This window comes from Anolis carolinensis, chromosome 3, assembly GCF_035594765.1.
Source record: "Anolis carolinensis isolate JA03-04 chromosome 3, rAnoCar3.1.pri, whole genome shotgun sequence".
NCBI classification, from domain to species: Eukaryota; Metazoa; Chordata; class Lepidosauria; order Squamata; family Dactyloidae; genus Anolis; species Anolis carolinensis.
Genome location: NC_085843.1, coordinates 157,532,635 through 157,548,841, shown reverse-complemented (window position 1 = coordinate 157,548,841; position 16,207 = coordinate 157,532,635). Strand labels below are relative to the sequence as shown.

At 39.5% G+C, this 16,207-nt stretch overlaps 1 protein-coding gene across 1 annotated transcript in view; it reads right to left on the bottom strand.

Moving 5' to 3' along the window:
• Window positions 1-384: 384 nt before the first annotated feature.
• Window positions 385-16,207, bottom strand: part of eif3a (eukaryotic translation initiation factor 3 subunit A) — a 29,024-nt gene continuing 13,201 nt past the window's right edge. The window contains exons 12-22 of the mRNA XM_008119539.3: window positions 13,701-14,048; window positions 13,102-13,206; window positions 12,872-12,985; window positions 12,351-12,473; window positions 9,043-9,196; window positions 8,635-8,819; window positions 7,135-7,223; window positions 4,956-5,983; window positions 3,498-3,669; window positions 2,552-2,739; window positions 385-1,660 (exon numbers count right to left, since the gene is read on the bottom strand). Of these exons, the coding sequence (XP_008117746.2) occupies window positions 1,428-1,660; window positions 2,552-2,739; window positions 3,498-3,669; window positions 4,956-5,983; window positions 7,135-7,223; window positions 8,635-8,819; window positions 9,043-9,196; window positions 12,351-12,473; window positions 12,872-12,985; window positions 13,102-13,206; window positions 13,701-14,048 (2,739 nt within the window). The 3' untranslated portion in view covers window positions 385-1,427. The remainder of the gene's footprint in view (window positions 1,661-2,551; window positions 2,740-3,497; window positions 3,670-4,955; window positions 5,984-7,134; window positions 7,224-8,634; window positions 8,820-9,042; window positions 9,197-12,350; window positions 12,474-12,871; window positions 12,986-13,101; window positions 13,207-13,700; window positions 14,049-16,207) is intronic.

Here is a 16,207-nt window from a genome sequence, read left to right as displayed (position 1 = left end):
AACTCCTTTGTCTCCAGAACCAATAAAACCTGGTTCCCTTAATCAGTCTTGCTAGGCTTTTTGTTTCTCTCCTCCCGATTCTGCTTTTGGATATTAATATTATATAAAATGGCCCACCACAAATCATTTTTGTTCCAACTGTTTTGGGCCCAAGCCTAAAGTTCAAATGGCCTCTATCCAGAAGTTCATAATTATTAAAAATGGCAGACTCTTTTGGGTCAGAGGGAATCAGTAAAAGTTAAGAATTATTTGGGTTCTCAAAACCAAAAATACCCAGCTCCCTAAATCACAACAGTGTAATGACCTAGCAGTGATCCAAGGTGGATAATTATCATTACATAAGGCTGAAATGTTAATGAAGAAGCCACAACAACAATAAAAAAATCACCTTATTTTGTTAAGTTTATTTATCATTGAAGGTAACACATAGCAGCAAGTTCTGTGTTGGCTTCAATTAAAAACAATCATTAACTTTGCTAATTCACTCCCAAAATTGAAGTCAACCCAGCCCTTACTACAAAGCACTTCGTTTTTAATGGTAAAGCACTTACCCTGAAGACAAGAAATTGGGAAAGAAGGTGGGAGGGGGAGGTAAGTGAGCAGTTCCTTCAGAGCATATATCTGAAATATGACACTATATAAATGCTTCAGAGAGCATGAATCATCGATAACAGAAAAAGCATATGCAGCAGGAAAAAAGTTTATATGCAGCAGGAAAAAGACAACTCTCAGCACTATGCTTTTTCAAATGCCTTTAAGTTTTAAGTCTTTCTTGTTTTGACATTGCAGTGGCATTCATTATGAAAACCAAAAACTGGAAAAATGGCTTGATAAAGAGTGTATGCATTCAAGTAATCTACCCCAAAAAAATCCCAGTGTAGCTAAAAGATTTGTAACACGTATTTGTGTGTAATTCAAATTAAAACATACTGAATTGATATGATACCACCAGCAAAATTTTCTTGCCATCAATATAGGAAATTTCCACTTATATTTACTTTAGACAGAACAGTCTTACAAAGCGTTCACTTTAAGTAACTAGAAGTGTACTTTCAAACATGCTTTGTAGATCACACCCATTTCCAGGTGAAGAGCTAGTTAAAATAAAAACCAGGCTTTATTTCTGACTGAGTTACACATGCCACTCAAAGGTAACTACAGTTTATTTGTTTATTTCTTACCACCAAGCAATCTGTGACATATACAACTTTTGAAATTTCAGATAACCTGTATTTAATTTCCAACTTTGAATTGCAAGTTCTCTGCATGATCAGTTTACATAAGAGTAAGGTATTTCATGCCTTCACATCACCTAGAAAAAAATTGTTAATTGATTCCAATTCAAGAGTGTTAAAGCACCAATATTGTTATAACATGTTATCAAATCAGTGCTAAACACCAACTTAAAGCCATTCAGGGCCTTGAACTTAACGCCGCACGGTGGTCCAACCATCTTCATCAGTTTCGTTTTTAGTGCGACGGAGAGCTTCCCGTTCTTTATCTTTCTCCTTTTCTGTTCTCCAGGCACCACCCTTCTCCTTCTCCTCATCTTTTTCTCGCTCTTTAGAAACAGAAGCAGAAGTGGAAGGAGGTGGTCTTCGGACAGGCTCACGTTCTTCACGTTCCTCCTTTCTGTCATCACTACGTCTCCAAGAGCTCCCTGGGAAAATAAAAGTCGACATTTCAGAAATGTCTTATTCACTACCTCTGAGAATAAGCAAATCCAGGCAGATATCTTGGAATCTGGGCCATTCAAAATAGTACTGAAACAGCTCATAAGGGACAGCCATAGTTCCATTGGATGATTTCTTTTATGACATAAACGCACGGTCACAACTTAAGATTTTTTAAGGGAAAGAATAATAAACTATGCACCTTGGAATATAAGTATGTAATGGGGTAAAAATATAATTTATATATCTCGTAAACTGGCATACTCTAGTATTGAAAAACAGAACAGACTGCAGACCTACACAACCTGTGGCCACCCCAGTGTCTGGGCCTTCAATTCCCAAAATTTCTAGTCAGCTTGTCAATTGGTCAGTAATTATGGGATCTGAAGTCCAAAGCTCCTGGAGAGCCACAGGTTGTGCAGGCCTGGAACAGAAGAAACCATTTTTTCAGGACTGAATTTAAGGACTGAGCGAGTCACATGGCAAGCTCAAACTTAGGGGCACACACTTTCGAAGTATTACAGTTGTATTTTTCTAGCAGTTAAGAAATGCATAATTTCATGACACAGTAATTCAGCCTTACTAGCAAATCAGAGGTTAAGCCAATATGGACACACACAGATTGTAATAACAAAATATATGGGAACACAATGTATCTCGTGAAAACCTTTTCATTTATATTTTAAAAAATATATGAGTTACTGCTTATTTCACATAGATTCAGAGGTTTCTTGTAACATTCGCTCAACACACTAATGTGCCACAACACAGTTTAAAAATCCTGCCTTGGATTATTTGTAAGGCTCTATTGCCTTGTATGCTTAAAATATACACAACTATACAGAAGGAAAAACAATCATAATGGAACACAATCCTACCTTCCTCCCTATCTGTTCTAGGAGGCGGCCCTCTCCTTTCTCTCTCTTCACCACGCCGATCTCGGAGATCACGACTGCCCCGGTCATCCCTGGAGTCACGGCCCCCTCGGTCCCATTCATCTCTACGTCCTGAGTCTCTCCAGCTGGAAGTTTCCTCAGCCGGCGCTCTTCTCCAGCCAGCATCATCCCTTTAATAATAGAAAAGGCTATTTTGGTACTACGCAAAAGCGTTTAATTAGCTTCTGTTGCAAGAGAGCAGGCTTAATCAGTCACGTAATCTAGATCCTGCTTTAATGTTAAATGCCCACTAAGACATCTAAATGCAAAATTAATACAATTACATCTTTCACAAGCTCAATAAGGATTCTGGAAGCAATTGTTATTTTCCTTTGCTCATTGTAGGCAGGAAGACCCAGCTACAATAGGATAGAATAGAACAGAATCCCACTATTTCGCAAGTGGAGCCTTATTGCACCATTTACTGCAGACATTTTGATTCAACAGGGCACCAAAAGGCCTTTCCTGTCCTCCTTCATTCAATGCCAATGCTGCCCAAAGGACTTTCAGCTAGAAAGATATAAAAGGACTTTGTAAAAAGCAGCTTCTTTGTCAGAGGCTTTAACTGAGGTATGTCTGTATTCTGATGTTTTGGTTTATGTAAATTCTAAATTCTGTAGTTTATCCTTCCAACAATCAATACATATGTTGTTGACTGAAACATGATGGTAAAACTAGCAAAAAGGTATGTCTTGCTTTCTGATTACTAATTGGGAAGTGTTCTTAAAATATGGCTCCTCTGAATCCATGTCTCTGACTGCAATGAAATACTAGATTGTATATGTAACACTAGGCTGTATACTGACCTATAGAAAAATTGATGTGCCTATTCCCAGGATGGGGCTGGCCTATAATAAAACTTTGTTATTTAAAAGTAGTGAAATTAAACCTTGAGCGTCGGGAACCTTCTTCCCGATCAGTATCACGATCTTTTTCAAATTCTCGGTCCTTTTCATTGTCACGATCTTTATCTCGATCCCATTCACGATCTTCAGAAGGTTTGGAATCTCGTGGAGGTCCCCAGCTGTCTTCACGGGCCTTCTCTCTTTCTCTCCATCCACCTATCAATAGTAAAACAAAACAACTTCTTTTCAAGTGGTTCTATATACATTAGTCAGTTAAATGATTCTTTTCTTAGCTCTTCTTTTACTCAATATACTTACATTTAGAGGTTTCTCCTTGAATTTTCTATATAATGACACAAAATAGCAGGGGATCATTCCCCCCAAGTTTCAGAAAGATTTGCAGATCTGATTTTTGAGATTTTTTTTGAAAGTTTAAACAAAAACCTTTTTTTCAAAAAAAAAAAAAAAAGCCACAACAGCTATTTCCTTAAACAACACAACATAACCATAGAAGTTCAATTTAGGTACTTCCTCCCAGTCCAGTACAGATTTAGTTATTATTTGCAGAATTCTAAACTGCATGGCTGTCTGGTGGCTGCCACAGAGGGACAATCTCTCCCCTATTCTAATTGGGACTTACTGATGCTGAGCAGAAATATAGTTTAAGGCAGGGCTTTTTTAATTCTCTGCCACAGGGGTCCTCGCCTTCCCAAATTACATTTCCCATAATTCTGTGCTCTCTCAGTCTCCTTCCCAGCTCACTCAGCTCCTTTACAGGGGAATGGCAACCTCTTTGGCATTGCCTCACTTGCTTGCACTGAAAATGAAACGGACTGTGTGAGACTTCTAAGGTTTGCGGAATTTAAACAAAAACAATTGGGTGTTTTGATTCTTAAGTTTTTACATGGGCCCCCCTGTGTTATTATCACATCGTACGTACAAATCGTACGAAATAGATACGACAAACGTCGCACAAACGAAGTGGGGCAGAAGGGCACGGCTATCCAATCGGCCTCATTCACAATCTAAATGAGGCCATTTGGGAAGCTGCCACTCCTCCATCAGGCCAAGACTAGCAAGTTTGCTAGCCTCAACCTGACAGAGTGCACATGTGGGTTTAGGCATACGATTCTAATGTACTATTGAATGTAACATACACCTCATTTTAAGTTAAACCACTAAGCCAAAAAAGGTGTGCATTATAATCGAGTAAATATGGTATTTTCATTAGTGACACCACATTTTATCTATTTGTTCACTTGTTACCAGCAATCACCAAACAAAAACGTGTCTTTTGGAAACCTTCTATTGGTGGCACAAATTGTAAGGTTCATATAACACAACACATATGATTCAAAAACCAACTGGTAAACTTCAATCATATGACACATACATATAATGTTGTCATAAACAAATGCACTTGTTTCTGTGAAAATTTGAACCACAGCATATCTGCATTATTTTTCAGAAATGTATTGAAATACTTCAGTAAATGGTTTTACCTGGTCTACCAAATGGTCTCCATGGTCCAGATCTGGAATCATCGCCACGCCTGGCATCATCTCCACGTCTGGGGCCTCGATCATCATCCCGCCGTGACTGCCTGTCTTCATCGGCAATACGCCATGGTCCTCTATCCTCATCACGTCTTGAAATTCGGTCATCATCCATTCCACGTCTGGGGCCTCTATCTTCATCTGTAGCTCTCCAGCTTGGTCTGTCATCATCCAAGCCACGCCGGGGGGCCCTGTCATCATCCAAGCCACGCCGGGGGGCCCTGTCATCATCCAAGCCACGCCGGGGGGCCCTGTCATCATCCAAGCCACGCCGAGAGCCCCAGTCATCATCCAAGCCACGTCGGGGGGGCCTATCGTCATCCAGGCCACGCCGGGGAGCCCTATCGTCATCCAGGCCACGCCTGGGGCCTTTGTCATCATCTGCGTTACGCCAACTTGGTCTGTCATCATCCAAACCACGCCTAGGACCCCTATCATCATCCAAACCACGCCTGGGACCCCTATCATCATCCAAACCGCGCCTGGGGGCCCTGTCGTCATCCCCACCACGCCAGGGGCCCCTGTCATCGGCTATGCCGCGCCTGGGGCCTCTGTCATCATCCAAGCCACGCCTAGGGCCTCTGTCATCGTCCAAGCCACGCCTGGGGCCTCTGTCATCGTCCAAGCCACGCCTGGGGCCTCTGTCATCATCCAAGCCACGCCTGGGGCCTCTGTCATCATCCAAGCCACGCCTGGGGCCTCTGTCATCATCCAAGCTGCGCCTGGGACCCATGTCATCATCCAAGCTACGCCTGGGGCCCTTATCATCTCCTGTAGAACGCCAACTTGGTTTGTCATCATCCAGCACTTTCCTAGGACCTTTATCATCTTTGCCATCAAGATCATTCTTCAAAACTTTGTCTTCTGTTCCTTCATGAGGAGATTCTGCTCTGTCTTGTGAAGTAGCACGAGGAGTCACACTGTCTTTTTGCACTGATTTTTCATCATCACGTACTTCTCCACGACGCCAATCCCTATTCAAGTACAAGAGCAATTTCTTTAAAAAAATTTAATACAGACAGTGATTATGTTTAATGTACTTAAAAAATTTAACAGAAATCCTAAGCACTTTTGAGAATCAACTGATGCTGCAGTGGGTTAAACTCTTGTGCCAGCAGGACTGATAACTTGAAGGTTGGGTTGCTGACCTGAAGGTTACCGGTTCAAATCCAACCTAAGGAGAGCGCAGATGAGCTCCCTCTATCAGCTCTAGCTCCATGCGGGGATATGAGAGAAGCCTCCCACAAGGATGGTAAAAACATCAAAACATCCAGGTGTCCTCGGGGCAACATCCTTGCAGACAGCCAAGTCTCTCACATCAGAAGCCACGAATGAAGTATGTTTCAGCTGTTAAATTCAAATAGAAATGGCTTCCAGCTACTATATACTCATCATTGTTTTCAACAATCAAATATATCAACACATGAAGGGCAAGCTGACATATCCTGTACATTTTGTGTAAAACTTTTCCTACTAAGCTACCACACATACTCTATATATATGCACACACACTAAGATCTATATACACACACATATACATGTATGCAATGTGTGCATATGCCTTCAAGTAATGTGTCAACTTACAGCAACTTTATCGATTTCATAGTTTTCTTAAGCAAAAACTAGTCAGAGGTGGTTTGCCATTACCTTCCTTTGAAATCCAACCTACAGCACCTGGTATTCCTTATGATCATTTATCCTTGTGATCATTCATCCAAACACTAATCAGACCTACTCCTGCTTAGCTTCCAAGATCAGACAAGATCTGGAGCAGTTTATAGGGAAAGATAAAATCAACATCAATCTTCCATTGGATGTACATGTGCAATCATAAGATGTGCATTCTTTTTTGTTTCTACTTAGAATTTGGCAAAGGCAGGTATGCATCAACAGTCAGCATAATCTTAATACATATACATTTTTTAAATCTCATTTTCCCCCCATTAATTACAAGCTCGAGTTCTTCTGAGGCTTCTGTGGAAGGTTCTCTAGTTTCCAGAGGAACACACAAATGCATATTACTCTGGGGAAGAATACAGCTGTGTGTTAAAAAATGTAAATGTGTTAAAAAATTCTTCTGCATCCCAAAGTGTTCTTAAATTTAAGAAAGTATTCCAAATGCTACCTTTCTGGGGGTGGACGTCTCCATTCTGACTCTGGCTCTGCGCTTCTTCTCCAAGTACTTTCACCATCTCTATCACCCCAACGGGATTCCTACATTTAAAAATTAGGCCAAAATAAAACTCCTTCACAACCCATGCTCACATTTTAATTCAATAGAATAGCACAAACATAATGCCTACACATATTCATTTATACATATGTTTTCAGAATATAACACTCCATCCAGTTAAATTATCTTTAAGGACACAAGGAATTATTAAACTAATTCTGCATAACTCAAAGAACAGTATTCAGCTGGTTATACAATCATTTGACTAAATTTATATTACCTTTTTAAAGCACAAGTTCCACTACTGCACAACCTTATAGCGCAGTGGTTCCCAACCTGTGGTCCATGGACCACCAATGGTCCCCATGAACGAAAATATGGTCCATGGCCTCACCGTTACGACACCATTGCAGTGAGCGACTGGTCTCACAAAATCCTCTTATAGTTCAGAGGCAACTGGGATGTTGGGAGGGGAGCAGCTAACTACTCACAAAAGGCTTGATAACAACCCTCCTGACTGCTGCTGCTGCTCCTCCCTTCCCTTGAGCAGAGCTGTTCCATGTGGCACCTTGAAGCGGGGGCACCTTGCTGTCTTTTTTAGGCCTGTTGTTGGGATTATTTGGGGTGCCGATTCAGAAAATTGCATTGGATAGACCACATCAGCTCTAGATTATTAAATATGGTTTTCTGTGGGCAAGCAGATGGTGACTACTGGATGGCATATGTTCTATATCAGAAACTAGAGTTGATGTAGTCTATCCAATGCAATTTTCTGAATCAGCACCCGAAATTACCAAACTGAATCTAAAGTTGACCAAAAACTGATTCATAACTCTTTTGGTACTAAGGTTGGTGAGTGGTCCCTGGTCAAAAAAAAAAAAAGGTTGGGAAGCACTGCTATAGCACTAGTAAACATACCTTTATATCTAGAATATCAGACAACTTCAAAGATACTGTCTGCACAAACGTAGTAGATACTATCATTCAACAAAACGATTACTTGTGTACAAAGTCTTGCATAAATCAAAAGTCATTATTACAGTCTTACAGCAAATATGGCCGGGCTTCTTAAACCTTTACCACCCGTGACATCTTTCTGCTCAAGAAATTTTTGCATGACCCCAGGTATGTAGGTATATAAAATGAGAATAAAAATCAAACCTTAATTGATAATAACTGCAGAGGCCACTGTAAGCAATACATGTTGTTGCTAACAGATTCATTCAAATGTCTAAAACAATCACTAGATGGCATGCAGAAAACCTTTACTGTGGCCAATTTTTTCATAATCCATTTGGGGCCAGGATCCACAGTTTAAGAATCAGTGGAACAGAGCACCACCACTCTCACACTGTTAGACATAAAATAAATCTTTGTTTTGTTAAAAAAAACAAAACAGAAGAGAACTTTTTGTGACTTCTTTTTCCCAGTATATTTTGCAACAGCATTTACCTTCCTTGAAAGCGGATCTTCAATATTTCTCCTCTCTTCCTCTCGGCGGCGCTCTCTCTCTTCAATCTCCAACTCTCTTTGGCGTTTCTTTCTTTCTACCTCTTCTAGTTTTTTAACACGTTCCTGATATTCACGCATTTCTTTTTCACGTTTTTCACGTTCAACACGTTCCTTTTCTTCTTGCTCTGCCCGAAGAATCAATTCAGAAAAATAAACTGTCATTCTGTCTTGGCTGTTACTTTGACCATAAACATTTTGTACATATCTCAAGTGAGTAAACTCTAATTTTAATGTTGTCATAGCTTGTCTCTATCCAGAGGAGCAAAACTCCTATTGTTAAGAAACATAAGGCTATAGGAGTAAATAATCAGAGTATTCTTCTTTCAGGAAGAAACTTTCAGCATTTACCTTTAAGTATCTTCTCTTCTAGCAATCGCTGCTCTTCCTCCTCTTTCTCCTGGTAATAAGTAATGCGTCTTTCTTCTTTGCGTTGTCGCTTGCGTTCTTCTAAGCGGTTACACCTTTCCTCTGTAAGTCTTTCTTGAAACTGTTTCAGTTTTTCCTGAAATACATATATGAATAGAACTACTTAACTTTGAAAACCATGGTGTGATGAATCTACAAACCAAAGGATAAACATGGAAGTTGAAGTCACAGCATAAAAGACTATTGTCGAAGGTTTTCATGGCCTGAATCACGGGATTGCTATGAGTTTTCTGGGCTGTATAGCCATGTTACAGAAGCATTCTTTCCTCACATTTTGCCAGCATCTACAGCTAGCATCCTCACCTCTTCTGAGGATGCCTGCCATAGATGCGGGCGAAACGTCAGGAGAGAATGCTTCTGGAACATGGCCATACAACCCGGAAAACTCCCAGCAACCCAATGAAAGACTATTCATTGATAGAGGTTGCAACTCCACATGAGGACCTCCAGCTCTATAAGAAGCTGCACATTCATAGCAGTTAAGTCACATAGGATAGTAAATGTTATAGAAACTGAGTGGCAGATATATGCCAAAGCATTGCAAAAAGTGATTAGAACAAAACATGTGGTGGATTTTGTGTTGCCAAGGATAGCCTTTTTAGTGAACTCAAAAACAAATTATTTTATTGCTTCTGATTAAGTTTTTTATTGAAAAATGTGTTAGCTAAATAAGGACCTGGGGGTCTCTAGTGATGTTCTCAGATGTTTTCTCCCACCTCCAGTTCCTTTAGGCACACCAGATGGAACTTGGCATCCAAACTCTGTTCAGAGAGATCCTATGCCTTGAGACTGGAGTTTGGAATGCTAAACGAACTGCACCTAGACAAAGGTTTCTTAAACTTTTTCAACTTGTGACCCCTTTTTTCCCCAAGGGCATATAAATACATAAAATAGGTATACAAATCAAACTTTTTTGCTTATCTGATGCCTAAATCAGTGAATATAGAGGACCAATTGCACCACAGCAATAGCAGTTAACATGTGCCTAGCTTCCAAGTACATAACAATCCAATCCCTTAAATAAAATACAGTGTCCCTCAGTATCTACTGGGGTTTGGCTTCAGAACCCAGAGTGGATGCCAAAACCCACGAATGCTCAAATTCCACGATATACAAGAGTGTAATAAAATGATGTCCCTTATATAAACTGGCAAAATCAAGGTCAGAGATACATAGATCTTCAAGCTGTGGAAGGTGCAATAGGGCCCATCCTATTGCAAGCCAAACTCTGCAGGAACATTAAGATGCAATTCTTAAAATAACCAACAAATAGAATCAAAGAGTTGGAAGAGACCTCATTGGCCATCCAGTCCAACCCCTTATAAGAAGCAGAAAAATCTCATTCAAAGCACCATTGACAGATGGCCATCCAGCCTCTGCTTAAAAGCCTCCAAAGGAGCCTCCACCACTGTCTGGGGCAGAGAGTTCCACTGCCGAACAGCTCTCACAGTGAGGAAATTTTTTCTAATGTTCAGGTGAAATCTCCTTTCCTGAAGTTTGAAGCCATTGTTCCGCGTCCTAGTCTCCAGGGCAGCACAGAACAAGCTTGGTCCCTCCTCCCTATGACTTCCCCTCATATCGTGATACATGGCCCTCATCATGTCTCCCCCCAGCCTTCTCTTCTGCAGGCTAAACATGCCCAACTCTTTAAGCTGCTCCTCATAGGGCTTGTTCTCCAGACCCAACTTTCCAGCTTGTCAACATCTTCCTTCAACTGCAGTGCCCAGAATTGGACACAGTATTCCAGGTGTGGTCTGACCCAAGGCAGAATAGAGGGGTAGCATGACTTCCCTGGATCTAGACACTATACTCCTATTGATGCAGGCCAAAATCCCACTGGCTTTTTTCGCTGCCGCATCACATTGTAGGCTCATGTTTAACTTGTTGTCCATGAGGACTCCAGGATCTTTTTCACACGTGCTGCTGTTGAGCCAGGCATCACCCATTCTGTATCTTTGCATTTCAATTTTTCTGCCTAAGTGGAGGTTTCTTTCAAGCAAGGAGCTGTGGTTAGTGAGAAGGGCAGTAAATGCCTGGAACTGCTGGCAGAATTCAGTCGCCTCCCCCCTCCACCCATACTTATTTGCCTTTCCTCCTCCTCCCTCCCCCTCGCCAGGTGGTTTCTTCCATACATATGGTCCATTGCCTCAACAGGGTCCATTCCCCTTCCCTTAGCACAGTGGTTCTCAACCTCTGGGTCCCCATGTGTTTTGGTTTACAAATCCAAGAAATCCCTGCCAGTTTACCAGCTGTTGGGATTTCTGAGAGTTGAAGGCCAAAACATTTGAGGACCCACAGGTTGGGAACCACTGCCTTAGCAGACTGAACTGGCCTTTTTCCTTTCCTGCTTTCATAGGCCATTTGGGATTGAGACCCTAAGTTTAAGAAGCCTTAGAATAGTGAACAAATCAACCCATCAAGGGCACCCTGAAGAAAAATGGTGCATGTTTAATGCTAACACAGTTGGTTGAATAGACTCAATCAATCAGTTAACTTTTTATCGTGTCAGGGACGACTTGAGAAATTGCAAGTTGCTTCTGGTGTGTGAGAATTCGCTGTCTGCAAGAACATTTCCCAGAGGATGCCCGGATCAGTTAACTTATATGATGCCTTTTCCCCAAAAGTACAATTCAAGAGAAATGAAACATAAATTTTAAACATTTTCTTTCTTTCTATTGTTGACAACGTTCCTTGAATTGCTGTATGGCACTCATAAAAGAAGCAATTGAAATGTATCAGCCATACCCTTTCAAGTGTGCAGGATATGAATAATGTCCCTGTCCAGATTCTAGTCTAGATACAGATACATGTTAATGTTAATGGAATTCTATAAAAAGCAGAAAATCCATCGTAAAACTATGCAGATACTACAAAAACGTGTTATGTTTAGAATGATTTATAAGACAGGTTAATCCTCAAATGCCACCTAATGCCCTTACAGCAGCCAGATTACCAACTGTTAGAAATTATGGGAGCAGAAGTCCAAAACAACTGTCAGGAATCACTGCCTTAGAGGAAGAGTGCAATGCAAATAGAATAAAGAAATTAAAAGACCAATTTAGAGTTTTAGATCAGATTATTTTCTTAGAAAGCATAACTTACAGCATACAGACAGAATTACGGTAGCTTTGTGTCTTTATCAGACCTCACCCGCCGCCTTCTGAAGAATGCATGGCCTATTTGTATTTGTGAAATTTGTGAAAATGAAGAGAGCACAAACTCTGATTTACCTCATAAACAGATTTTCTTGCTGTTTTGAGCCTAGTTATAAATAATTCACTGTCTTCTATCATCCTTGACAGCCTGTTCTTATGTTCAAGGGCCTTTTCACGTTCTAGCTGCATGGTTGTGATCTGTAACATATGCAAAATGAAATCAATATTAAACTAATTTGAACAATTTGTTACAAATGCCAAGCTTATGTAATCCAACAAGTCTCAGTGTTGTCTTGCTCAAGTGTCACCAGTATCTGATCTTTAGTAGGTCAACTGTACTAACTGGGAAGGAAAAATCAGAGAACCTATTATTTGTGACATAAATTATTTACAAAATAAGGTAGTTTACAAGCTATAGACAAACTGAAAATGCTTGCTGACCGTGGCTCCTAAATATGTTTTATACTGTTGCTCTTTTATATTATTTTACATTGTTGCTCTTTTACATATCATATTTGTGTGAATACAAATGGTCTAGGCATTAATAAATGGAAACTTGCCAGAACACCTCACATAAGATTGTTCAAAGCCCTCACCCGTTCTTCTTCTTGCTGCTCCCAGAGATCCATATCTCTGACTCTTTGCTCTTCATATGCACTCTTAATCAGTGGGATTTCTTCTAAGCGTTTTGCTCTTTCAAAATAATCAATCTGAAAAGAAGAAGAAATGGCGATTGTTCAAATTTAAATGTTAAAACTATTTCAAGAGGCATATTCTTTCCATCCGGTTCTCAGCAAGTAAACATGCCATATATTTTTTCTTTTACCTTCTTCTCTTGATTCTTCAAACGTTCCTGCAATTCTTTCTTTTCTTTTTCTAGCTGTTCAACCTGTTTTGCCATAATGAAGTCAGGGTCCAATTCTTCAAGATCCTAGAATTAAACATAAGATGTCAGATTAGAAAGTCGCACTGAGCCCAATACACACAAATCCTTATGATTTTAAAGCATTTTATACCTTTTTATCCAATATATTACTGTTTGGTCTTCAAAACGTTAGTGCATTCTGTCACATACTTTAATATTCTGAAATGGGTTACATTCATTCAAAACAATTTAGAAAAATAGCATTGATGTCAGGAAGCATAATTCAGAGAAGGCAGTGGTGCTGGTGGATGATTAAACTAACTAGTTTCCCCCCATGCTTTGAAAACCTCTTATTACTATAATGTCCTGTATTCTTAGACATCACACTTCTTTCCTTGAGTAGGTAAAGTGGAGGGGTGGGGGTGATGTGCTCTTAGCATTTCCAGGAACTGTATGAGCCCTTAGATGGGACTCCTAGAAGTCTGGCTGACAACAGTACACAGAATTTCAATTTTATAATAACAATAAACAAGTCATTGGGGAAAAGGCACATTTCTTACTTCAATGTCAATATCTTTGAATGCCTTGGCTCCAAGCTCAGTCTTCTTGATCTGTTCCAAACGTTCACGAACTGTTTTCTTTTTGATTTGTTCATGTTCCTGTAGAATGCGTTCCTTTTCTCTCTCTTTTGCCTCCTGACGCAATCTTTCCTCTTCTGCTTTGCGAACTTTTTGGAGCTCAGCTTCACGCTGTTCCAACTCTTCCTTCTCACGTTGGATATTGAGACTTTCAAGGCGTTCCTTTCTTTCCTCAATTGTCTGACGGCGAGCAAGGATTCGCTGATGCTCTTTCTTTGAATTCTTTATGTAAGCTGTAACAGCTTGTTGATGTTGTTCTTCCTTCTCTAGCTGTAAAATAACACATTTTAAAATGCCAAACTAGAAAAGGCAAAATATTACTGAATTCAATGAAATAAAGAATACAATTTAAGATTTCCTATAAGAAAAAAACCCTAACTTTCAGCAGGAATAATTACACCAGAAGTGTTCAAAGAGTGCTTTGCTTATGGCTGGACATACTGCAACATAGTAATTCAAAACTTTTTTTAAAGGTGCATATTTGTACAAGTATACCATTGACCCACTCTAGGCACAGGTTCTGTATCACCAGATCCAACCAACTTCAACTTGAAAATATTCCAAAAAATTCAAAAAGCGAACTTTGACTTTGCCACATACTGAGCACTATGCAGATATGTAACCATATCCATAAGCTCTCTTTGACATATGTTTGAGTTATTTGACATTTTACATAAAAAGACGGCATGTTACTAGGCCACTGAATATAAATGGGCCTTGAGTATTCACACGTTTTGGTATTCATGGGGGCACCTGGAACCAAACCCCAGCAGACAGCAAGGATCCACTGAATGCACTTCCAAGCTGTACTTCCTCTAACTTGTAACTTAACTGTAAACCTACTGTAACTAAAACCTTTGTATTCTAAGACAAGGATGCAAAAATATCCACCACCCATCATTAAATAATCACAAGATCTTATTCCTTTAGCTACCTAAATAATAATAATAATAATAATAATAATAATAATAATAATAATAATAATAATAATAATAATAATAAACTTTATTTATACCCCGCCACCATCTCCCCAACGGGGACTCGGGGCAGCTTACATGGGGCCATGCCCAGAACAATACAATATAACAAAATATAATAGAACAACAAATCATAGCACATTAAACAACACAATAAAAGAAAATATACACTACATTAAACAAGATCAAAAGAACAATAAAACCAAGGGCGGGCCACATGAACACTAGATTAAAACTCGAGGTGAGAAAGGAAGTAGGAGTAAAAACCACAGAGGACAGAGGCCTATTTAGCAAGAATCATCCTCATATAAGAATTTCTGAACATAGAGACAGCTTATATTACGTAGTCCATGTGCCATTTTATGTTGTTATATTTTCTTCTTTTTTTGCAATTTTAAAAAATGTGATAAATCCTTTAAAACACTACAATATCTCTGCCAGGTCAAATTACAACATACAATAAAAGGGGCAGATGAATAAGTCCATATGTGTTCGAGTTTGTTTAAAAAAATGGACAACTAAAATCCTTCACTTGCAACACAATCTGCAACACAACCACAAATGTTTCAATACTCTGAAATGGCAATGAAAAGGGATACCATTTACTGTGGGGGTGGGAAGAAGATATATTTAGTCCAGAGAAGAGTCTGTGAAAGCTCCTCTATCACTTGAATACTGACAAATAGAATTAGCACCAGGTAGCAAAGTGTAAAAATATGAATTAACATGTATGCATAAAGACATTGAACTGAATAGCTTTTGGTTTAAGCGGAAGACTGTTATGGCAGATCTGAAAATAAGGTGCCAAACTAAAGAGAAGGTTTATTGGCCAGTTAACTAGATGAAAACAACACAAGGAAATAGATTGCAGGCAGGTGATACATCATTTTGATTACAGTGAATTGTGAAGACATCTGAATTCAAAAAGGTTAACATAGTTGAGTTACTTTAGTCTTATTTAAAATTAAGATATTCCTTTAAAAATGCTCCCATTCTCTTCTCTTTTGCTAAGTGACACACACACGAAACTCTAGCCCATGCTCTGGAAATTGTTTCTAAAGAATGTACTATTGTTTTAAAAACACACAATCTCCCTTTTTGTCTAAATTCTACAAAGCAAGCAACCTTTAACAAAGTTGCATAAAATTCTCAATACTAAACAATTTATTGTTAATGAAGAAATATGAAAGATGTGGGTACAAAAGGGAACATGAATCTGACAGAAGATACACTATTTGATTTTTAAAAAGGAATACAGCAGGCATGATGCCCCTGTATTGGAGAGAAAATACTTAAGCCAAAGGCAGGAACTGTTTTCAAGGTTTCAGTTCAAACCCAGAAATGATCTCCATCTTGCTTGTTTTGAGTTTTGTTAAAATGGCTAGGTAGGGCCTATGAATGTTGGAGATGTTGAGATAGATTGTGGTCTGCAATACCTCCACAGCCGCCCAT